Source organism: Nuphar pumila, chromosome 1, assembly GCF_984573655.1.
Source record: "Nuphar pumila chromosome 1, dmNupPumi1.hap1.1, whole genome shotgun sequence".
NCBI lineage: Eukaryota > Viridiplantae > Streptophyta > Magnoliopsida > Nymphaeales > Nymphaeaceae > Nuphar > Nuphar pumila.
This window is the reverse complement of record NC_143249.1, coordinates 9,363,050-9,388,246: the sequence shown is the minus strand read 5'-3', so window position 1 is coordinate 9,388,246 and position 25,197 is coordinate 9,363,050. Positions and strand designations below refer to the sequence as shown.

Here is a 25,197-nt window from a genome sequence, read left to right as displayed (position 1 = left end):
TACATGGAAATTTTGTGAGCATGTGTAAGATCTGAAATGTTAGATATATATTGCATATGTATTAGTTGTCCAAGGGGTCACATGTTTAAAGAGATCCCTGAATATAAGATGGCGTGTGACATAAGTATGTGAATCAAAGCATGCATTTGCCATGAATAAATACACTGAATTGAAGTCATGCACTTGACATGAATGAGAATGAATTGGAAGCATGCTATGAATGTGAAATTGTGAACTCATGCACATGCATATGCTCATCATTGTTATATGTGCATCTTTAATTGGCGTACAAGAATATGCATTGTGAAGCATTCAAAGGTAATGCATTGTGGTTCATGAATGGTCTAAATAAATCATCACAGGCCTGAAGAGCCTTTAGCTTTGGTTGCTTTTACTTTAATTGTTTAAATGCATCGCAAAGATCACATTTATTTTTATTGCTCTATATTGCACTGTTTTATGTGTTTCCACAGGCGGGAGTCCCGTGATGGTTCTCGCAGAGGTAGATGCGAGCTTTTGCCTTGTTTTTGTATGCTGAATTGCAAAACTCAATAATTGGCTTTTAAATAAAAAGATTATAATTAAAAACAGTATAATAGACTTTTGGGATCTCCCATCTAGAGAATGGGGATCTTAGAGATCCGGTCTTGAGAAGACTGTGAGGATACAAAAAACTCTGTGTGCTTTATTTGTTCCTCGATCCCGATATTGAGGTTCTTTCTCCTGGCTACGATTTTAGGGAGAGCCCGCCACTTTACCTGGGGGTGGTGTGTTTTGACACAACTGTTGTTTTGGTACCAAGAAAGTAGCACTTGAGCGTGGGGTGTCCCTGGTGTCTCTGACATTTGATGTGGAGGTCTAATGTTCTGATTGATGGTGTTTATACTGATATCAGTCGATGGCTAAGTTTGGAACCTAGTAATAAAATACAAATTGCGTGTTAAGCTACCCTGGGAACCTAACTTGACATCAGGGCTTGTACTCGTTTGGTGTATCTGCGGGCAAAGGTAATTAATTAAAAAGAGAAACTTAAATTATATGCATTTACTAGGGCAAGCATATGAAAATCGAAAACATTAAGGAAAGATAATAAAGTGTTAATGCATTGTGCATAAATCATGCATATTCCTGTTATGCATTAGAACATGCATATTTCACTTGTTTCCTTTAATTGTTACATGTTGGTGGGTGCATGATGTTTAACTTCTGATGCATGTTAAATGCCTTGCTTACTTAAATGGTAATCTTTGTTGTTGATTAATGTTCTTTCATGCTTAATAAATGTTTCATGTTGCATGAATGTTTAGTTGTATTATGAAATTGTCGTAATTGCATTCTTTTAAATTATTGCATGAAATCTTATCTGTATTTTTTAGCTCACTTGTTTCATTAGAGATACTTGTGCTCAGGATTTCGGTTCTGACACCCTACTTCTATGGTTTTTCGCAGCCGCATGTGATCAGTGAAGTCGACTAGTTTCTGAGAGTATACGAGGGTCACATTTACTTCAGACTGCTTCACTTACGGACAGAGTGGCTCTACCTTTGTTTCTTTTAGTTCTTTTTATTTCCTGCAGTTGTTACTTTACTTTTGACTTGAGTATGAGACTATTATGAATTCATTAACAAAAGAGTTTTATTGGTTGGTTATGGATGATAAATGTAAGTTCGTTTCTAGTGTGTAGTTATCCAGCTGAAATTGGAACTGTAAGGACCCCGGGTCTCTAGAAAGTTTTTCACAACTCTCAAAAAAAAAATCCGCATTTTCCAAGAGGTATGAGTGGGGGTCGTTACAGTACGGGTTTTTCTCTTGTCTCGTATGAGAAAAAAAACCTAAATAAGCTTTAGGCAATATTTTTTATGAGGAACCATGGATTCTATCTTGATCTTTCATGGTTTAATCCATGGGAATCGATGTAGGAATGTTAGATTATGTGAGATTTATATTCCTACGATTTTTTCTGCATGTTTTTATGTTTTCCCCAATATATATATATATATATATATATATATATATGTTTTTACCTTGCATGGACACTTTGGTAAGGTCTGGACAGATTTGTCCCATGTTTTTAGTGGGTTGATCTGGACAGATCTGACCATCATGAAGATGGGCAGATCTGGCCAAATTTGAAACCTTGTTCATGCTGTCCGTTCTGGACAGATCTGTCCCCTAAACATGTGTATATTTATGGACAGGAGGACATGGGATGTGGTTCTTAAAACGAAACCAGATCTATAAAAAAAATGTGTATATTAAGTTAATGTGAAAATTTTGAATTTATGGAGGTTTTGGTTCGGGACAAGACGGACAGTTGTCCAGTCCCAGCCCGGACAGTTGGCTGGGACAGGAGAATATGTTGTCCAGTCCCAAAGAACTGTCCAAATTCGTGCTGGACCACTGTTGATGTAGAAAATATTATAACACACACACACACACACACATATATATATATATATATATATATATATATATGGCTCGAGCCGATTAAGTCGGCTAGACTGAATCTGGAACAGTCCAGTCCCAGCCCACAGGTCGGCTGGGGCTGGCACGCTGTCATAACGAAAAAAAACAATATAAAAAGTTTTTTTTTATGTTTGGTCGGCTGGGCAGCCCAAAGGCTGGCAGGCCCCACCGACTGTCGGCTGGGCAGCCAACAGCCTGTCAGATCGGCTCGGCAATGCAGTTAGAATATATATATATATATATATATATATATATATATATATATAATGCAAGGGTTAGAGATTGTCATTCATAGGTTCCATGTTTTGCAATGTGTTTTGCTATCAGACTGTTTTCCATCAATCCATTTCGGTTGATTGTCTTGTCCCCAACCAAATGAACTCAGACATGCATACAGTGGTATCGTGCAGGAGAGGATGTTCCATCATTTCACACTCGTACTGGACTGTGTGATTAACATTAAAATTGTCATGTTCATGCACCCTGAAACAAGGGTGCAGTAATGCATACATAGAGCCCTCCTGTGCCACCTTGGCTTGGCAAGTATTGCTAACAAAAAAAAAGGGCACCCCTTTAATATGTATACAATTGAAAGTTTGCTGTATTGTTTTTTTTCAGTTTTTAGTCAAACTTTAAGATATGTTTGGGAGCTGGAAATGGGGATTTAATAATTCCCACCTACCCTGGAACAACACTGGGCGGATGTGCAACCTTTTCGGCTGAGTAAGCTTTATATATATATATATATATATATATATATATATATATATATATATATATATATATATATATATATATTCCTGAATAAGTATATAAAAAAAAAGGAAGATACAAAAGAAATGCTAAGTATGTCCAGTTTTTTATGCAATGAATGTTCAGATCTACGTTTTCAAGAAAACTGCATGTGAGATGCTCATAATTTTTGTCTAAATTCACATATGTTGAAAGATTATAGGAGGTTCAGATTTAGCATGCCAAATATACATAGTTATGTCTAGACTTTTTAACACATAAATGCCATGTTATTTTCAGACTTGCACATGTTAAAAGTTTGGGTTTTATGCATGCAAAAATATGAACTCATGCATGCATTATATGCAGTTTTACATGACGGTACTTATGCAGGTTTTTGCATGATCATTTTCGGACTGTTATGTGTTATCATGGGAACATTCGAACATATTCTCATGCTTACCAATGTTGTCTCGCGTGCGGGCAGCATAGATTGAACACGGTGGGTACGTGCGTGGTACCCCGGGCTTGCTGAAATGGCTAGAAGAATTACTGTTGAAGCATAATCATGATATTTTAATGCTATGTTACCTACATAGGCATGTAGTGAGCATGTGCAAATCCTGAAATTGATATTGTTTCATATATGCATATTTGCATGAATGTTCGCATGATAAGTATGAGATGATTCATGAAAAGAAACATGTAGTTTGCATGATCGTGTAAACACATGCATATGAAAGTGTTATCTACACGCATCCTTGTGTAATATGTGTGAATGTGCATCCCGGAAGCATCATATATTTTGTCGATATGCGATTGCATGAGTGTTCACATGTATTAATTCTAAATTATTCATGAATGAAAGCATGCATTTTGCATGAACATGTGAGCTCATGCATATGGATATTATTATTTCATGCATAACTCTAAATTGGCATTCATGATTGTGCATCGAAAGGCATGTGATATGAAAAGAATGCAATGGCATGTTCCTTAAGATTTTTGCATAATGCATCGATGATCAAAATGAATCATCGTAGGTTGTGTGAGCCTTGGGCATGTGTTGCTCTTTGTTTAATTGATTTATGCATTGCAAAAATCAAATGTGATATTATTGTTTTTATTGTATTGTTCTATGTTGCCATAGGTTGTAGTCTCGTGAAGAGCTTCGCATGTTGATTTGCAAGCTTATGTTATTGATTCTGCATGTTGAATTGCAAAATTTAAAAGAAGATGAATTAATAACAAGATAAAAGAAATTGAAGAACAGTGTAATCTGTGTTTCCTTGATGTCCCTTCTTTAGTGTGAGAATCTTGGATATTGCGATTTTGGGAAAACAATGAGGATACTAAACTTCGTGTGTGTTGTTGTTGCTCCTGAACCCGATATCGAGGTTATTCTCCTGACCACGGTTTTAGGGAGAGTCTGTCACTTTTCCTGGGGGTAGTGTGTAGACATAGTTGTTGTTTGGTATACCAAGAAAAATTCTACTTGTGGATGTTGATATCCCTAGTGTCCCGACATTAGATGCTGATTTCTAATGTTCCGATGGATGGTGATGTTTCATGATATCGATCGAGGGCTAAGTTTGAAACTCAATAATAAAATACTTGTGGGTTACGTTACCCTTGTAACCCTACTTAACCTCGAAAATTCTTACCTGTTTTGAGTATCCACGGACAATGGTAATTAAAAAAAAGAACTTAAACTGTGTGCATTTAATAGGGACATGCATATAAAAAAACTCTGATAAAATATAATAATTTATTCATGCATTGCACTGAATCATGCATATTCTTGGTATGCATTAAATCATGCATATTTACTTATTCCCTTAACTGTGATATATTGGAGAATGCATAATGTTGTTCCTAAATGCATGTTAAACGTCTTTAATGCTTAAACTGTGATCTTTGTTGTTATTGCATTATTCCCTCATGCTTAATAATTGTTTTTTATTGCATGAATGATTAGTTGAATTATGAATGTGTTATATTTATGTCCCTCTAAAATATTGCGTGAATCTTATTTATGTTCTTTGTTCTTATTTGATTCATTAGAGGGACCTGTACGCAAGATTTTTTGGATTCTGACTGTAACGACCCCAACTCATACCTTTGAAAAATGCGAAAAAAAAAAATTCTAAGAGTTGCAGAAAACTTCTCAGAGACCCGGGGTCCTTACATTTTCAATTTCAGTTGGATAACCACACACCACAAACAAACTTACATTTATCATCCATAACCAACCAACTAAACTCTTTTATTAATGAATCAATAAGAGTCTCATACTCAAGTCAAAAGTGAAATAACAACTGCAGGAAATAAGAACTAAAAAAACAAAAGTAGAGTCACTCTGCCCGTAAATAAAGCAGTCTGAAACAAATGTGGCTCTCGTAACCTCTCAGAAGCGAGTCTACTTCACTGATCACCCGACCATGCAAAAAACCAATAAAGTAGGGTATCAGAATCCAAAGAATCCTGCGTACAGGTCCCTCTAGTGAATCAAATAAGAATAAAAAACATAAATAAGATCCAGGTAATATTTTAGAGAGATATAATTATAACCAATTCATAAGATAATTAACCATTCATGCAAAAATAAATATTAAGCATGAGGGAACACATAGTAAGTAACATGGATCATAATTTATTCAATAAGAGCATTTAAATGCAAGAGAGAACAACATCATGCATTGATCAACATATAACAACCAAGAGAATAAGTAAACATGCATGATCTAATGCATAGCAGGAATATGCATCATTTATGTGCAATGCATGAACCCTTTATTATCTTTCATTTAAACTTCCCTTTTTCCATATGTATGTCCTATTAAATGCACACAACTTTAAGTTCCTCCTTTTAATTATCATTGCCCGCGGATACACCAAACGGGTACAGTCTCCGAGGTCAAGTAGGGTTCTCGGGATAACTTAGCACACAAATTGTATTTGATTACCGGGTTCCAAACTTAGCCCTCGACCGATATCAGGAAACAGCACCATCCATCGGAACATTGGAAAACAGCATCCAATGTCGGGGACACCAGAGAAAACAGCATCCACTGGCGTCACTTTCTTGGTATACCAAAACAACAACAGTTGTGTCAAAACACACCACCCCCAGGCAAAGTGGCGGACTCTCCCTAAAATCATGGTCAGGAGAATAACCTCAATATCGGGTTGAGGAGTAACAACAACGCACACGGAGTTTTTGTATCCTCATAGTTTCCCTCAAACCGCAACCTCCAAGATTCCCACACTAAAGAAGGGACATCAAGGAAACATAAATTACATTGTTCTTCATTTTCTTTTATCTTGTTATTAATTCATTTATTTTCATTTGCAAATCAGCATGCAGAATGAATAACATAGGCTGGCAAATCGACATGCAAACATAAGCTCGCAAATCAGCATGAGCAGCTATTCACGGTCTACCACCCGTGGCAACAAAGAATTGTGTATCTCTTTTACATTTGCAAATCAACATGCAACCATAAGCTCGCAAAACAGCATGTCAAGCTCACATTCAGGGATCTCTTTAAACATGTGACCCCTTGGGCAACTAATGCATATGCAATCTAGAATTTCAAATCATACACAAGCTCACAAAATTTTCATGTAGTTACATTCATGCATAACACATTCATTAAATTTGGCACATGTATAGGGGTCAACTATATATTCCCTTGATTAAGCACATTACATCAATTCAATACTCCAAAGCCTTTCATTTATGACATGCATTAGAAGTTAAACACAAGTACATAACCATGTTCTGGAGTTTAACATGCATACGAAATAAAATAACTCCTACGAATGTGACATATTGATCTTCAGTTAAGCAAACACAAGGAAGCAAAGACAAATGACTAATTTTCATAGATGTGACAAGCCAAGGAATTTAATGCCAAATAAACTACAGGAAGCTATAAGTGGATGATATGAGCATTAGTTATCTCACTACTCAACGCAAACTGTGACTTCAATCCGAGCCGACGTGAGTCCCGATGGGAGACTTAGAGGTTGTTCGAGATTTTCCAGACGTCTTCCCAGAGGAATTGTCAGGCCTTCCTCCACCTCGCGAGGTGCAGTTCAGCATCGAGTTGTTGCTGGGTACTGCATCAATTTCTAAGGCTCCATATCGGATGGCACCAACTGAGCTCAAAGAGCTCATAAAGCAGTTGCAGGAGTTGATGGATCAGGGATTCATCCGCCCCAGTGTCTCGCCCTGAGGAGCTCCTGTCTTGTTCGTGAAAAAGAATGACGGATCATTGCGGTTGTGCATCGATTATCGGATGCTTAACCAGGCGACAATAAAGAATAAGTACTCATTGCCACGCATCAAGGATCTGTTCGACCAGTTGCAGAGGGCCAAGATCTTCTCAAAGATTGACCTTAAATCTGAGTACCATCAACTCAGAATTAAGAGAGATGATATCTCCAAGACAGCCTTTCGGACCAGATATGGGCATTACGAATTTATGGTCATGCCCTTCGGACTCACTAACGCTCCTGCAGCGTTTATGGATCTCATGAACAGGGTGTTCAAACCTTTCTTGGACACGTTCGTGATCGTGTTCATCAACGACATCCTGGTGTATTCCAATAGCTGGGAGCAACATCGTGAGCACTTGAGAGTTATTCTCGAAACATTGCGAAAGGAGCGTTTGTTCGCTAAGTACTCTAAGTGCGAGTTTTGGCTTGAGAAGATCATGTTTCTATGACATGTCATCTCCAAGGAAGGTGTGTCCGTGGATCCCGCGAAGGTCAAGGTAGTACTCAGTTGGCAGCAACCGAGGAATGTTCGTGACATTCAAAGTTTTCTTGAATTAGTTAGGTATTACCGAAGATTTATCCAGGACTTTTCTAAGATCTCTCTACCCTTGACGAAGCTCCTGAAGAAAGAAGCTAAATTCGTGTGGGACAACATGTGCGAGAACAGTTTTCAGATGTTGAAGGAACGTCCTACGACTGCTCCTATTTTGGCCCTACCTTCGGGTCAAGGAGGTTTTGTGATTTACACCGACGCTTTCGGGTCAGGCTTGGGTTGCGTCTTAATGCAGAATGATAGAGTGATCGTCTATGCATTGCGCCAACTTAAAATACATGAGAAGAATTATCCGACTCATGATTTGGAGTTAGCAGTGGTGGTCTTTGCATTGAAGATATGGCGGCACTATTTGTACGGGGAGCGGTTCGAGGCTTTTACAGATCATAAGAGCCTAAAATACTTGTTCTCGTAGAAGGAGCTGAATATGAGGCAGCGGCGTTGGCTGGAATAACTCAAGGATTACAACTTTACCTTGTCCTACCACCCAGAAAAAGTGAACGCCGTGGCCGACGCTCTGAGCCGCAAGTCTCCCAACGTTTCCGTTAATTTGTTATTCGCGGGGTGGAAACTGATCGAGGATCTGATATGGTGGGAACCATTTGCGATCACTCAAGATTCGATCAGTCTTTCCAGCATGGTAGCTCAACCTGAGCTATAGTCAAAGATCTTTGTCAGTCAGAAGATCGATGCGCAGTACAAAAAGCTGAAGGCTCTAGCGCAGCGGCCCGATACCCACTTCCGTCTGAGTGAGGAAGGAGGTGTATGGCATAAGGATCGTCTCTAGGTGCCATAAGATCCTATTTTGAGAGATGAGATTCTCGCTGAAGCCCGCAAGTCCAAGTACACGATTCACCCGGGCGGCACGAAGATGTTCAAAGATTTGCAGCGCAGGTATTGGTGGAGTGGAATGAAGCGAGACGTAGCCGAGTACGTTTCAAAGTGCTTGACTTGTCAACAGGTTAAGATCGAGCACCAGCGACCAGGTGCGGTGTTGCAGCAGGTGGAGATTCCGCAATGGAAGTGGGAGGACATCCCGATGGACTTCATCGTCAGTTTGCCGAGGACGCAGAGGAAACACGATGCGATTTGGGTGATCATGGATTGACTCACTAAATCGGTGCATTTCCTCCCTATATGGCTCAGTCATCCACTGGACAGCTTGACAGACCTCTATGTCAGGGAGATTGTGAGATTGCACGGCATTCCTGTGTCAATCATCTTTGATCGTGACCCGAGATTCACCTCCAAGTTCTGGGGGCAGTTGCAGTTGGCCTTGGGCACGAAACTGAAATTCAGCACCGCCTTCCACCCTCAGACCGACGGACAATCTGAACGCACGATTCAGACTTTGGAGGACATGCAGCGAGCGTGCATGATAGACTGGAAGGGAGAGTGGGACTCTCATACCGGGTTGGCAGAACTCGCATACAATAATAGTTATCATGCAAGTATCGGTATGGTCCCGTACGAACCCTTGTACGGGAAGCCTTGTCGATCACCTGTTTACTGGGATGAGGTTGGTGAACGGATGCTAGATTCACCTATAGTGCGACAGCACTATACTTAGCTAGTGCAGATGATCAGGGAACGTCTGCGTACCGCGCAGAGTCGGCAGAAGTGTTACGCCGATCGTCAACGTAGAGAGCTCGTGTTCTCAACAGGAGATATGGTTTTTGTTAAGGTATCTCTTACCAAGAGCGTTTTTCGTTTCGGGAAGAAAGGAAAGCGGAGTCCCCGATTCGTCGGACCTTTTGAGATCCTGGATCGGATCGGTGAGGCGGCTTACCGTGTTGCGTTGCCTCCTTAGTACGCTCAGATCCACGACGTCTTCCACGTATCTATGTTGAGAAGATACGTTCACGACCCATCACACATCATTCATTATGATGATGTGGATATCCAAAAAAGACTTGACGTTCGAGGAAAGGCCAGTGGCAATCGTTGATCGTCGAGACCAAGTGCTTAGATCGAAGACGATTTCTCTTATAAAAATACATTGGCAACACCATGGAATAAAGAGCCAGAGTCTGATATCAGGGAAAAATACCCTGACTTGTATTTTGACCAATATATGCAATAGAAATTTCGCAGACGAAATTATTTTAAGGAGGGTAGGATGTAACAACACAAAAAAAAATTGTTTTGATTCGGGCCGGATCCGGACCCGACCCGAACCACCTCCTCTCGCTGTCATTAAAGACAACGAGGCAAGCAGGAGGAGGGTTACGAAACCCCCCTCACCGCCTTTCCCCTCTGCTCTCTCGTCTCTCTCCCTTACCCTCTCGCTTGTCCACTGTCACTGACGTCGACGACCCCCGACAGCCCGCCGCCACCGACATCGGCGACCCCCCTTCCTTCCAGCGAGCTTCCCTCCGGCGACCACCAGGTACGCCTTTCTCCCCCTTTTCTCTTCCCTTTCGCCGCCTCTTCTCCCTCTTTTCTCTTCTTCTCCCTGTCATCGACAGACGGGGGCAAAAGCACTTTCCCGTCGATTGTTTACGACGGAGGAGGGTCGTGCGACAGGGGTTTTAGCCCCACCTGTTGCCGACTGCGAGGAGGGTTCTGGTAGGGGGTTTTGGGGCCCCTGCCTGCCCTTTTGACTCTACCAGGGAGGGTCGAGACCTATGTCACATGGGTGCGGGTGCGGGGATTCGGCACTTCCAAAAAAACTGGGTGCGGGGGTGAGGCAGGGGCAAAAATGTAAAAAAAATAAATAAATATATATATAAGGGGGTCCGGGGTTCCCCCGGGGTTTTTCAAATTTCATTTTATATACAACTGCATAGCGCACCCATCTCGTCAGGAGAACAGTGAATACTAACCCGACACGGGTTTTTTCAAATTTCATTTTATATACAGCTGCATAGCGCACCCATCTCGTCAAGAGAACAGTGATTACTAACCCGACGCGGGTTTTTTCAAATTTCATTTTATATACAACTGCATAGCGCACCCATCTCATCAGGAGAACAATGAATACTAATAGCCAGCAAGGCTACCACCATCATTATCATTTATTATGGAGAGAGAAAAGCCTTTACGAAAAAGAAGATCAGCAAGGCTACCACCATCATTATCATTTATTATGGAGAGAGAAAATCCTTTACGAAAAAGAAGGATCAGGATTGAAAAGGTAGGAGCAGCAGCAACTGTCAGCAGATTTTTCTTTTTAAATTCCGCAACCTATTTCATAGGGCAAAATTTTTTTAAAAAAAAAATCCAAAAAAAAGGACCTAAATGATCCTGGGTGCGGTCAACGCACCCAGGATCGGGTTGACCGCACCCGCGTCGAGTCGCATCGACGCGGGTGCGGCACCCTGCTAGCCGAATCCCTGTGACATAGGTCGAGACCCTTCCCTGCCTCATGTTCCTCTAAGGAACCGACAGGGACCTTTGGTCCCTGTCTCGTTTCCTGTTAAGCAAATCGACAAGAAGCCTTTGGCCCCTGCCTCCTCTCCCAAAAGTCGCAGGGGGGCTATTGGCCCCTATGTCTCTCTCTCGTTGCTCATTTTCCTGGTAGGGGCCATCGGCCCCTGCCCTTTTTTTATTGCTATTCCAGCAGAGGCCGAAGGCCCTTGCCCCTTTTACTGTTCCAATAGGGGCCATCGGCCCCTGCCCTTTTTGTTGTTCTAGCAGAGGCCATCGGCCCCCTGCCCTTTGTACTTTTCCAACAGGTGCCATCCGCCCCTGCCCTTTGTACTTTTCCAGCAAAGGCCGATGGCCCCCTGCTTTTCTTTTTTCTTTTAAGATTTCCAACAGGGCTCGAAGGCCTCTGTCTTTTTTAAAATAACCAGCGGGGGCCGATGGCCGCTGCACCTGTTCTTTGGCGGCAAGAGTCGTTCGGCCCTGCCCCAGCCCTATGTATTGGAGAAGTTAAGTCTTCTCCTTATTTTTGCTTTTGTCTTGGTTGCATGTTAATATCGCATATTTGTAGCTACGACGGATCCCGCTCGCGCTTCGCGACCCGAGCCGTCAATCGTGTACACCCGCAGACGCCAGCAAGATTGCAACTCTCTGAGGTAGGGAAAGTTTACACAGAAGACTTGGAGAATTGAATTAAGTTCAATTAAACTAAAAACGATTATTAAATAAATAAATATATATATATACAAATATATATATATTTATACGAGTATGCACTTAACTCAAGGACACGGTTTCGTGATCCTTTCCCTTTACCTTTTATCAGTCTTTACTTGCCGTCGCGCATCGCGTCGAGGTTTTGCGTTGCACTCCTGCTTACAGTTTTTACTTGTCGTTGTGCATTGTGCCGAGGTTTTGCGTTGCACTTCTGCTTACTGTCTTTACCTTGCCGTCGCGTTTTGCGCCTAAGCTCTTGCTTTTGTATGTGTTGGTATTGCCTTGCTATTGCAGATGACGTGCAGGTTCTTGCTCTTTATGTATGCCTTAAAGGCATCCTCGTGGAGGATGCAAGGGTCATTTACCACTCTCTCTCTTGCGACGAGAGTTGAGTTGGGAGTCAGCATTACATCCTCGTCTAAGGAGAGGGATACCTTGCAAGGATCCTGACTCTTCGAGTATGCAGTCCTGCAGACGAGTTTGGGTTCGAGCGAACTACTTAGCAGAGGTTCTGTTGAGAAACCTGTATCCCGTCTATCGAGGCCGGTATCGAGTCATGCGAGGCATGTAGATACCCCGATAACGGATGAGATTGTAGAAAATTGCATGCATAATGTTGGCACACGGTACTGCTGTTTCAAAAGATAAAGAATGTCAAAAGTAAAGTTGATAAACATTACATCTTTGTGAAACACTCCTGTTGAGGCTTCTATTGAGGAGCTATACCCCCTTCATCCTAGAGTACTTGTAGTCGTGCACGACACATCTAGTACTGCGATGATCGGATGAGACGGTCGTGCGACCTCGAACAGTGCTAAATGCACAATGTTGTAATCACATAAAATGACCTCACATTCGCCTTCACAGGCAAGATGCTCGAGTGGCTTAAAGACCACAGCATAGAATGGGTCGTTAGTTAAACAACCCCTAACGCACCCATTCGCTTTTTGTTGTCTGTCAAGGGAGAGGACAGAGCGGTACAAAACTCCAATGGACAGGTTGTTAACAATCATCCTACGGGCAATGATCGGCCTTCTCAGTCATTGGAGTTAGGGGAAAGGGGCTACAATAGTTAGCTCAACACTTCTGCAGAAGTTACATGCATCCGTGACACTGTTTTTCAGCCTTTGGGGAATCCTTTCTCGGCTAAATCTGTCCCTTTAGAAGCGGACTCAACTAGCTATTCGGGTTATTCAAAATACATAGAATAACAGACGTCCAAACTAGTCTCAGTTGTTTCTACGTTTTGCCTGCGCGTACCCGCAGGCCAGTAATATCGAAACATAAAGTTTGTTCACACTGGTTGTTGGGTCGTGAGACTCGTTTGCACTACTGACTCCCTTGCACTACTGATTCACTTGCACTACTTATCCGCTTGCACTACTTACTCGCTTGTACTACTTACGTGTTTGCACTATTCATCCGCTTACATTGCTTACCTATTTAACTGCATATCTGCTTTAAAGTGTGTAACCTATACATAATTCAGTTTCATGTAGTCTCTCTTGTGCATCTACTAGTTTTTTGTGAAGCTAACGCATTTTATGGATACAGGTGATGAGTAGGTACACCATGGGCGATGGCGTGACGGCAAGATGGCTCCAAGACTTTCTTCTTCCTGCTCTTAGCTCACGGCCTGGACGTTTGGGGTTTTGTAACGGATTTTCTTGGGATATCCGAATTTTGTACTATTTGGAGAACTTCTTAAATGAAAGTGGCTTTTCCAAGTGTTTGCAAGTAGCATGGATTGTGCGCTTTGGTTCTTTTAGCTAACGCGCCCAAAGTTGTCAACTTGCCTTTCTGAAATTAACAAAAGAATAGTCTTCCGCTGATTTCATAAACCATCTCTGAGATAAAGAGATTTCTTTTTAGTCTCTTGTCTGTTTTTTCTGAAAGGTTTACAAGCTTGAAATTTTGGGGCGTTACAGTGTGTGCGGTGGGGGTGATGAGCGAGAGGGACAGGCATAAAGATGAAGTTTTCTTTCGAGGAGGAGAAGTCCTCCAAAAGCCAAGGCTAATGCTCACCATCCCACTCACCTAGCCTCTTTGTGGTGCATATCATTCTCCCCAGCTTCAATTTCACCTTGTCCTAAAGGTGAATGTGTATCAAATGCTAATAAGATTACAATGTTAAAGAAGTATCTTTATGAAGTCTTTGATATAATAGATCTAGGTCATCTTCACTATAGAAGTTCTTAAATCAAAGAAAGGAACTCTTCTATCACAGAGGAAGTACGTGCTAGACTCGTTGAAGGAAACACTTATTATGGGGTGTAAGAACATCAATAGCCCAATTAAGCAAAATCATAAGTTGAGATACTGTAAGGGTGAAAAGTCAGAAGATGTAGGAAGGTACTAGAGGCTAGTGGGTAAGCTAATTTACTTAACTATCACCAGACCTAATATATCTTATGCAGTCAGTGTGATTAGTCAATAAGTTGCTCATATGATGGCAATGACTCGGGCATTGAGGTACTTGAAGCAAGATCTAGAGAATGGGATATTATGTACAGACCATCATTTACAGATGTTGATTGGACAGGCTCTTTAGAAGATCGAAGATCCACCTCAAGCTATTGTGTTCTAGTAAGAGGAAACTTTGTATCATGGAAAAGTAAAAACCAGACAGTTGTCTGTAGATCTACTACGTAGGCTAAATATCGAGCAATGGCAAATGGAATCTGTGAAGGCCTATGATTATTGTTTATACTTACAAAGTTGGGATATAGACAAAATCACCCATTACATTGCTCAATGATAACAGGTAGCAATTCAGATTGCATGTGATTAATTTATCATGAGAGGACAAACCGTGTGGGTATAGACCATAGGGTTGTCACTTCATTAAAGAGAAGCTAAATTATTTCGAGTAACTCATGTGATATCATCCCTCCAGCTTGCAGACATCTTCACTGAAGTTGTGAATAGATCCAGACTTCAAAAAATTATGGGCAAGTTGAGAATGATCGATATCTTTTCCCCAACTTGAGGGGAAGTGTTAGAGGTGACATAAAAGGCATTCTAGTGATTTTCCTCTTTATATTCTTTTGTCTCACTATACTTTTTTGTCATTGGTTAGTTTTTATGAGGGTATTTTTATTCAAAATGATTATACTTGTAATATGGCAGATGAAGAATGAAATGAGAATAAATAACTATCATGCGCCAATACTCTCTCTCTCTTTTCCCTCTTCCACTTTTCTCTTCTATCTGATTCTCCGTTGCACTTATAAAATCTCTCATTTTTTCCTTGGTTTCAGTTGGGAATCACTATAAAATGTATCCCAAAAGGGTTGAATGGCTTGTGCACATACTTTAGCCCCAAGACTGGTTAGTTTCAAGCCAAACCCAACCAAGATTAGTTGACAAGGCGGTCGCACAGAATGGTCAATATAGCCACATAGGCTTTATGTGGGAGAAAAGGGGAAAGGGAAGATGAACAAAAGTCACCAAACAAAAAACCCTAGCCTCTCTCTCTCACACACACACAAAAACACCCCTCTTGCCTCCATTCCTTTTTCCTGAACCTAATTAGGAAAATCAGCCGATCAGACCACCCAGCTTGGGTTAATAAGGCTGGTAACAAGCACAAATTCCTACCTAAGCCCCATAAGGTTCAGGTACTTGACAAGTAGGAGATAGGTCCCAATCTGTTGGGGCACACTAGGTCAGGACTGGTCAGATTTGGCCAGCCAGATGTCCACCCATACTTCTCCCCAAGAAACACACTACTCACCAAGAGTATCACTCTCACAATTGTTAACAAGAATATACCAACACACAAGCAAGGAAAAAATAAAAAACAACTCTGAGAATTTTGAATTTTTTTTAAAATGAGTGCAAAATATAATATGTTCCCCACATTGCAATTCGTGATCCTTATTTCTTGTGGCACTTGTCTTTTTTGGATTTTGAAGGAAAAGGGATTCAGTAACAAAACATATTGAAATATTTGTGATACTTGGCAACTAATATAAGGACATATACACACATGTGCACCCATGCTCCGATGTTCCTCCTAAAATCATATGGATATGTCATACATAATTCCAGGATCCATATCATGCTAAATAGAGGCAATAAGGGAAGCACAGCAGGCTAGAGCTAAAGTAAGATGCACATCAGAGTTGGAAGAAATGTAGGTCTAGCCTCTGCAAATGAAAGAATCATTTCAATTATTGCTGGAATTGACAAAACAGCCAATCATCAAAATCTTGAATGAAGAAAACAGATCATTAATGAAAGGAGTCTTCATCAATTGCCTGGCAGACGTATTACTACCTTATTTGCAGTACTAAAAAATGAGAGCAACCATCATTAATAGCAATCAAAATTCGAAATAAGTAAATAGAAAAATGCAAAAATAGGGAAGAACACAGTAGCTAGCAAGAAGAAGAAACTGTCAGAGTTATACATATACTATCAGCTTTGACAAATTGAGTCAACAGACTGACAGGTACATTATTACCTTGTTTATACTAGTAAATAATGAGAACCATCATACATATATACTATAGCAATCACAATTTGAAATAAATACAATATAAAAAATGCAGAACGGGGAAAAACAGAAGCAGCTAGCAAGAAGCAGAAAATGTCAGAACTGTACACACACTATCCGCTCTGACCAAGTGAGACCAACCAGACACCTCAAGCTTTTCATAAATACACACCAAATCAGAACATATATAAAAAGAGTTTGAATGGAGACCTGGACTTCAGAACTAACTGTATGATTTTCTTTACTAACAGCAAATAAGGCTTCGAGCTTATTGAAGTTCGATGAACTGCCTGTTGGAATCAGATCTATAATCTTTGTAGAATTCTCTACCATGAAAATCTCACTAAGTTTAATATATATATAAAACCAAGTAGTTGAAGATGGCAACCCACTAAGTATCAGAGAGGAATCCAGATTCAAGTCAGATGCATAAGATTCATCCATCGAGCGATTGTTAGCTGAAGCTGTAAAATGAGGACTCTGGCCTGCACGTAAATTTTTACAACTCAAGCTCGATGCAGAAGCAATGTTTCCTTCAGTCGCCACTCCAGAAAATGAAGCATAACCATTTCCGCCTGATTGCAAACAAAATCTGCCGCTAGAGAGACTTAGTTCACATAAAACATCATTAGAATAGTCGTCTTTCATTTTGATCATTTCACTTGATTTTGCAATTTGACTTTGGAATCTGAAAATGAGAGATTGAGTTCCAGCTAGATCAAAAAGCAAGCTGAATGCACCCTGTTCATCCCAGAACAAGCTTAAGCTAGATTTTTTAACACAGAATTTGGCACATGTATCTGGAAAAAATAGCATCTGCTCCCTTGGTTTTGTGACTGGTGCAGAAACTGAGGCATTGAGTGCAGCATTATGCCTGATAAAGTTCTTACAGTTGTTTAGAGTGATATCCAGTGTCTGAAAGTCAAGGTTTATGTCAATCACGAATTTTGTACCATTAATAGTAAAGGAATCAAAAAAAAAATCAGATTCCCCTGCAGCACTTTTGCTTGGCTTGGTCAACAGGTTCCTGAGCGGCAAAATTCCATGAGAAGGATCATCTCTATTAGATAGAAGGCCTGGAGAAGAAAAATGTGGTACTGCACTAAGGCTGCTACCAAGTACCTGAAATCGGAAAATGATCAATTGAGTAGAAGATCCTGCAAAGCTGCATGTAGCAACAGAATTCCAGCATGTAACCGGAGGCATTTACTTAGAGCTAAGAAGTGTTCAACTTTCCCAGTGGGTATTCTTTGCAGGCTAGAGCTCTCACCTGAGGCAACTTGGTAAGATATCAAAAAGTACTAGATTAAAATAATTATATCAGGATTCTAGTGCATAAACCACTAAGGGCTCTTTTGTTTTATGTAACTTTCACAGGAAAATGCTGAGCTGGCATCCCTTTCTCACCATGGGTGAGACAAACAGCCAAGCATCATGGAGGAAAAGTGCCATGCTGGCACAAATGGGCCCCAGCTTTTCCCACCACCTTCCTCTTTTCATGTGTAAATTTGTTCATACCTCGGCCCATATGAAAGAACTTTTATGGGAAAGCTGAGCTGGCAGGACTTTTAAAATTTCTGTGCCCTTTCCCATGAAAGACCCGTCAGTTCCATGGGAATGAAACAGACAGCCCCCTAAGGGTTAAAAAAGGATGGCAAGTTTGGAGCAATGATTTCATTAATTGAAGATAGATGACAATACACCTAAACAAATCTGGAGACAAAAAAGTCCACCAACAGTAAGCGGCATGATAGAACTAGTCACTTTTTTTGTAAGTAGCATGATAAAACTATTTCCCTTCTCTAGACTAACAAGCCCATACACCCGATTAACATAGAAAAGAAGCATTCCTGTTATACACTCTCCTTGGCTATGTTGCATAGGGGCGGGGGCGGGTGAGACGATGCGGCACGTTAAAAACACTTGGGTGTGGGGGTGCGGGAGGGTTATATATATATATATATATAGAAAGAGAAAGATAGTTTGGGTCTAGATCAAATATGGATCTAGATTCATACCCAAACCCCTCTTTTCTCTCTCTTATTAACTCCACCTAGGGGTGTCAACGGGTCGGGTTTGGTTCGGACTCAGCCAGGTGGAACCAAACTTGGACCAAATTTTCGAGTATGACATCGAATCCGGATCCAAGTCTAATTGGGTCTACTATAAGATAAACCATACCCAGACCCGATAAAAACTACATGAACCATACCCGGTAAAATAATAATTTTTATCATTTTTACATTGAAAAATTGTGGGTCTTAATCGAAACTCGGATCGAGTCTGGTATAAAATTTCACAAACTATACGTGAGTCCATGTATTAATCGGACCTTTGGGTCCAGACCAGGGTCTTAATCAGATCTTATTTGTCACCATACCCAGACACTATAGGATTTGGTCTAGGTCGGGTCCGAGGTAAACCTGACCCGTTGACACCCCTATTTATCACCCCACCAACTCTCTCCCTCCCTCTCTTTGTAACCCCCACCTCTCTCTCTCTCTCTCTCTCTCTCTCTCTCTCTCTCTCTCTCTCTCTCTAACCTCACCCCACCGCCTCTCTCTCCTCCTCTTTGTAACCCCCACGTCTCTCTCTCTCTCTCTCTCTCTCTCTCTCTCTCTCTCTCTCTCTCTCTCTCTCTCTCTCTCTCTCTCTCTCTCTTCGTAACCCTTACCCACCGGCCCTCTCTCCCTCTCTTATTCTCTCTCTTCGTAACCCTCAGCCCCACCATCGTCGCCCGCTCGGCGAGTAAGAGAAGAAGAAGAAGGTATATCTTTCTCTCTTCGTTCCTCTTTTTCTTCTCTTTCTCTTTGTTTATCTCTTCTTTTTCTTCTCCTCCCTACCTTTCACCGACATAAAAAAGAAAGTAAAAAAAGGGCTGATATTTTTTTAAATTGAACAGAAATGACCCTGGGTGCAGGTTGACCGCACCGAGGGGTTTTTTACTGCGCCCGCGTTGCATCACGTCGACATAGCTCCTTGGTAAGCAAACAATCTCAGTCATCCATCCTACTACTAAGAATTGTTTGACCTCTCTTTTGGACCTAATAACTAAAATATTCAAATTAAAAATCGAGATCATGCAAATCATGTATGTTGTGGTGGAAACTAGTGCTAGAAAAATGAGCAAAAAGATGTATGCATCCAGAACTAGGGTTGGAATCGTTGGATTAAATAAGGTTAAATCCTACCATCCATGTTTCTAAGCAAGCTGATACTAAACATAGAGGAGGAGCTATCATGATGTATGTTGGTTGCAGATAATTATTATTAGTTCATCAAATAAGAAGGATGAAACAAGTTATAACTGTGGAAGAAAACCTAGGAGAAAAAGACTTGGAATGTCAAAAAAAGGAATACAAGATGCAGAAGTCTATCCAAAACACAAATGAGGACAACATTCATAATAAAAGACCTAGCATTCCACATGATAATAAACAATGTACTTGGGGCTCCACTATACATGAAGATGGCAGGTCCAATGAAGCCATTGTTAATATATATATATATATATATATATATATATATAAAATGTTTTTGTAATATATATCTATAGTACATATATATTTCACACACACATATATATATATATATATGTATATTGATATATACTTTTATTTCTGTCTTTTGTAATGCCCAATAGGGGCAATTTAGCCTTTTGTACTTGTGTAAATAGTCATATCCACTAGGGACATTTTTGGGTTTTATTTAATTTTTTCTTTCTTTTATTTTTCCTTATTGACCAAGGGCAAAAGGGTCAACCCCTTTAGAGTCATCGGATGCTCCCAACGACTCTATGGGAGCCCCACTTGGTCCCCATAGTTGTATAAATAGGGGTCTTTAGCCTCCCCATTTCTCAATGATTCTTTAAGCATTTTAATACATTATTTGTTATATTTTTAGTTCTCACTCTTCTCATATTGTAGGTGTTTGGTTATTTGCCCTTTGTAGCTTATTGTATTGTGTCCATTAGTGGTATCTTGTTTATGTGTTTATGCCTTCTTTGTAATCCTTTGTGACATTGTTCTTGGCACTAGTGTTTCATTACATGGTATCTATCAATCTATGTAACATAGACACGCCTAAAAGGGTGTCGTACCCATGTCGACATAGGTACCGCCACAGAGCGCAGTGCGGGTACGCCGGGTCCCACACTGTGTTGGGTCGAGGACCCGACCCGTTCAAGTCTTTTTTTACCTGGCCCAATGAAAACCCTCTCCCTCAACTCTCTCCCTGTGCCCTAACCCCCTCTCGTTTACCCCCTTTCTCTCTCTCTATCTCGTCTCTCCCCATCTTGTTTCCCCCTTTCTCTCTCTCTATCTCGTTGAGAGAGAGAAGAGGAGGAAAGAGAAAGAAATAAGGAAGAAGGTGAGAGAAGAAGAAGAGGAGGAGAGAAAGAAGAAAGTGAGAGAGATGCATACCTCTTCCGCATTTTTCTTTTTCTCCTCCTTCGAACTCAATTCTCCCTTGTTCTATGGTTTCAGACCTCCAAAGAGAGAGGCAGTGGGACAAATGCCCCTCTCCCTCTTTTTTTTTATACCCACGTTTCATTTTAATTTTTCAATATTATACCTTTTTACTTTTTTATTGAAAATATCAGTTAACCCTTTTCTTTGTCAAAAAATATCAGTACGCGCCTCACATTTATTAAAAACATCAATAAAATTAATTGTTTACTAAAAATTCTTCTTTTTTTACTAAAAATTGCATTGGATCTATAAACTATTATATGGATCTTACATTGGACCCATAATATATATAATTATATATATAGTTATGTCCCCGTACCTGCATTTTTTGAAATTGTCATGTCGACTCTCTGTACTCGTACTTGTACCCATGTGACATAGCATGGTATCAAAGCCCCTAGGTGTTTGACACTCTTGAAACTCACTTTTGTATTGTTTTTTTAGGGTGCTTGAGTTTTGCATACTTGTTCTTTTCTTATCTTTGTCCTCTCTTACGTAATGGCCGATAAAGATACAAAGATTGATCTCTCATTCAAATTGAATGGGACCAAATATAGAATGTGAGCAGCCGCTATAAAAAAACAACCTCAAAAGCAAGAAACTTTGGGGATACGTATGTGGCACGGTTCCCAAACCTCAATTAAAGTTCACCAAGAAGGAGACGAAAAAAAAGCTAAGATCATTAAAGAAAACCAATTCAAAGTTGAAGATTGGAAAAGTGAATATGCTAAAATATTGACATGGTTCATGAATAATGTGGATCTCAAAATTTTTTCTAATCTAGTCAAATTTAAAAGGGCAAATGAAACATGGTTCTTCATGAAAGGTTCTTCACGAAAGATATGTATACTCAAAGAGACCTTGCTAGGCATTTCTTTTTGCAAGAAAAAGAAAGAGGCACCAAAAAACGGGATACAAGTATTAGAGATTACTCTATTACTTTATCTCGTCTATGGGATGAACTTACTCTTCTTGAACCTCAATGGAAAGGAAGTGCTATCGCCATGAGGTAAGAGAAAATGGAAAAAGAGAGAGATTTTTTCAATTCATTCATCGGCTTAGACCCAAATTTGAGCAACTAAGAGAATCCCTGCTTCATAGGACCTCAACTCTTCTTAGTGAAGTTCTTGTCGATCTATGCCAAGAAGAAACTCGCTTGACCATAAAAAAGGAAGTTGATGAAGTTCATGCGATATCTAAACTGAGCAACAATATGAGGACATATAAACCGCCTCATTTGTAGAAAAATAACTATCACAACAATTGTTGAGGGAGAAAATTTGTGTCATTTTTGTAATGAATCGAGACATATCAAACCCGATTGTCCTAAGCTTAAAATAAAAGTGGCTTCCGCCGGAGATAACCCAAGCAATACAAATGAAAAACCAAAAAGAGATGGAGACAACAAATGTAAGAACTTTAATAACCTTAGCAACCATTAAACAATGGCCTATCTACCAATTGGATGTCAAAAATGCCTTTTTAAATAGAGATCTTTGTGAAAAAGTCTATATAGATTTCCTGTCAGGTCTTGAGATAGAAAAAAGGAAAACCCTTAAACTTAATAAAGCTCTTTATGGTCTTAAACAAGACCTAAAAGCTTGGTATGACCGCTTTAGAAAAGTTTTTCTTGATAATGGATTTGCTTTTTTTATACTAATATTGCTCTTTTTGTTAATAATGCATGGGTCAACATACCTATTTTGTTCTTATATGATCATCACTAAGAATAATAAGAGATATTGAATTTATTAAAAATGTTCTTAAAAATAATTTTGATATGCATGAACTTGGATTTTAATTGAAGTTGCATATTCTCCTAGAGGATATGTTCTTTCTCAAATAAAGTGTGTCACGAAATTGCGGGAAACTCAAACATTCCAAATCGTAATCTAAATGCCAAATCGAAATGCATTTGAATACCAACAAGACACAAACTAATACAAGTTTTGTGAGTAAATAATGACATTCCTAATGAACAATAAAATACATAAAAACCTCACTACAAAATGCACTCAAGAACACTCTAAAATATCTAGAACTACCCACCACTCTCTCATCTTACAAAGGCACATCCACCCATATTTATAGAGAAAAGTAGAGGAGAAAAGAAGAGAAGAAGAGGAATGGAGAGGGGAAGTCCTCTCTCAAGAATGAGAGAGAACTCCCAATGGCTAGAGTTCTACCCGTTGGGAGCAAGTCAAACTAGCTTTGACTTGACTCCCATATATATTATATACATTTATAATATATATAATATATATTATAATAAATATTATATATATATATATATATATATTATTACAATATAAACATAATATATGTTAAACAATATATATATATATGTATATATACACTTATATTACATTAATTTTAACACCTCCCTCAAACTTACAGTGTCTCATTGTAAGTTTGAAATTACAAAAGAAGAAACTCATTACACAAAATGTCTTCTTCCATTTGGTGACTCTTCACGGAGTGCTAAATCATATGCTCAATTACATAAAGGATCGTCAATATCATCAATTTTTGATATTCTCGAAATGTCTTTAGAATCATCCATACCGCCATTATTTTGAAAACCTGTAAAGAGAGCAAAACAAGAGCAATCTAACAAGAAATAACTATGCTATATATATAGCATATATATATATATATATATATATATATATATATATATATATATATATATATTATACAGAGAGGATGGTCAAGCACAAGAACATAAGATAAGTACAAAATATTTAATAAGTCAATTTAACATTTTTCAAAATCATTTAAAGTAAGAATTGATTTTGAACAATCATTAACTACATACATGATAGTCATTGACAAACTCGACAATAATAGAATAATATTAAGAGAGACACAAACAATAATAAAGTTATTTATGATAATCATGCACACATATATTTATCACAAAATACATATTAATGTATAACAATCATATATTTTCATCATTATTAATACTATGAAGAAATAACTCAATAACAAATTAAAAGCAATATTTAAACCAACAACTAATGCATATATGAATGCACCATGCAATAATTTAGAACCAATGAAGAAGTCTCATATGGACCAATAACAATAAACAATCTTTCAAGAAAACAGGCATCAAAATAAGTAAAAAAGAAGTATCTCAATGAGTATCCACACAAATACAATAGGAGTGCCCAAGTACAAGTTTTATCAAAAAGTAATACAAAGTGAGATTAATCTCCGGAGCAATCAGATGCACATAATAGTCACTATGAATATACTAATGAAATACTTAGAAAAGCATGTAACGGAGTATGCAAAATTACAAAAACAAAGTGCAAAAGCACATATAAGTCCAAGAGTAAACAATACAAAGGCATGAATGCATAATATAAGCACAAAAGTGCAAAAGCACAAGTCCACGAAAGGACAACACAAAGAGCCAACGAAGGGCAACACAAACAAGTAAAAATTATATTTTTTAATAAATATATGCTTGAAAAAACATAAACTTATACAAATTATGCAAGACAATCAATCATGGAATAACTTATGCAACTAAAGCATAATGCAAAATGCATGAAAATATTTCAACAACCATTTCTCATAAAAGAGCAAATGAGTTTAGAAAAAGTTTTGAAGAGATTAAAAAGTCTAATACACCATAACGAATGAATTTTGCAAATTAGAACACCAGTTTGACCACCACAAGCAATCACCTTCTAGGCCTCTAAACCTCAAACATCAAGTGTATCAGCGGCTAGAACAAGAGCATAAACATTATGTCACTAAAGGGCCAAAGACGCACACGAAGGTGTGAATAAATATCTCTTGTCTACATATAATGACACTCAAAAATCAAGTGTATCAACGACTAGATCAAAAGTATAATGCCAACAATGTGCTAAAATCACACACGAAGGTGTGAAAAAACATCTCTTGTCAATGTATAATGACACTCAAAAATCAAGTGTATCAACAACTATACTCAGAGTATAAAACCAACAATGGGCTAAAATCATATACGAAGGTGTGAATAAATATCTCTGTCTACATGTAATGACACTTAGATAAGAGGCACAATAAGAGGAAACGCAAAAAGGTCAGAAAGTTTGTAATGAAAACAC

The 25,197-nt window shown here is 39.2% G+C and overlaps 1 protein-coding gene across 3 annotated transcripts in view; it reads right to left on the bottom strand.

The window, feature by feature from the left end:
* Positions 1-25,197, bottom strand: part of LOC149847908 (vacuolar protein sorting-associated protein, putative (DUF1162)) — a 197,473-nt gene that overhangs the window by 141,902 nt on the left and 30,374 nt on the right. For all 3 annotated transcript variants that reach the window (XM_090008160.1, XM_090008196.1, XM_090008244.1), the window contains one exon: positions 16,830-17,741. In XM_090008160.1, the coding sequence (XP_089864286.1) occupies positions 16,830-17,741 (912 nt within the window). The remainder of the gene's footprint in view (positions 1-16,829; positions 17,742-25,197) is intronic.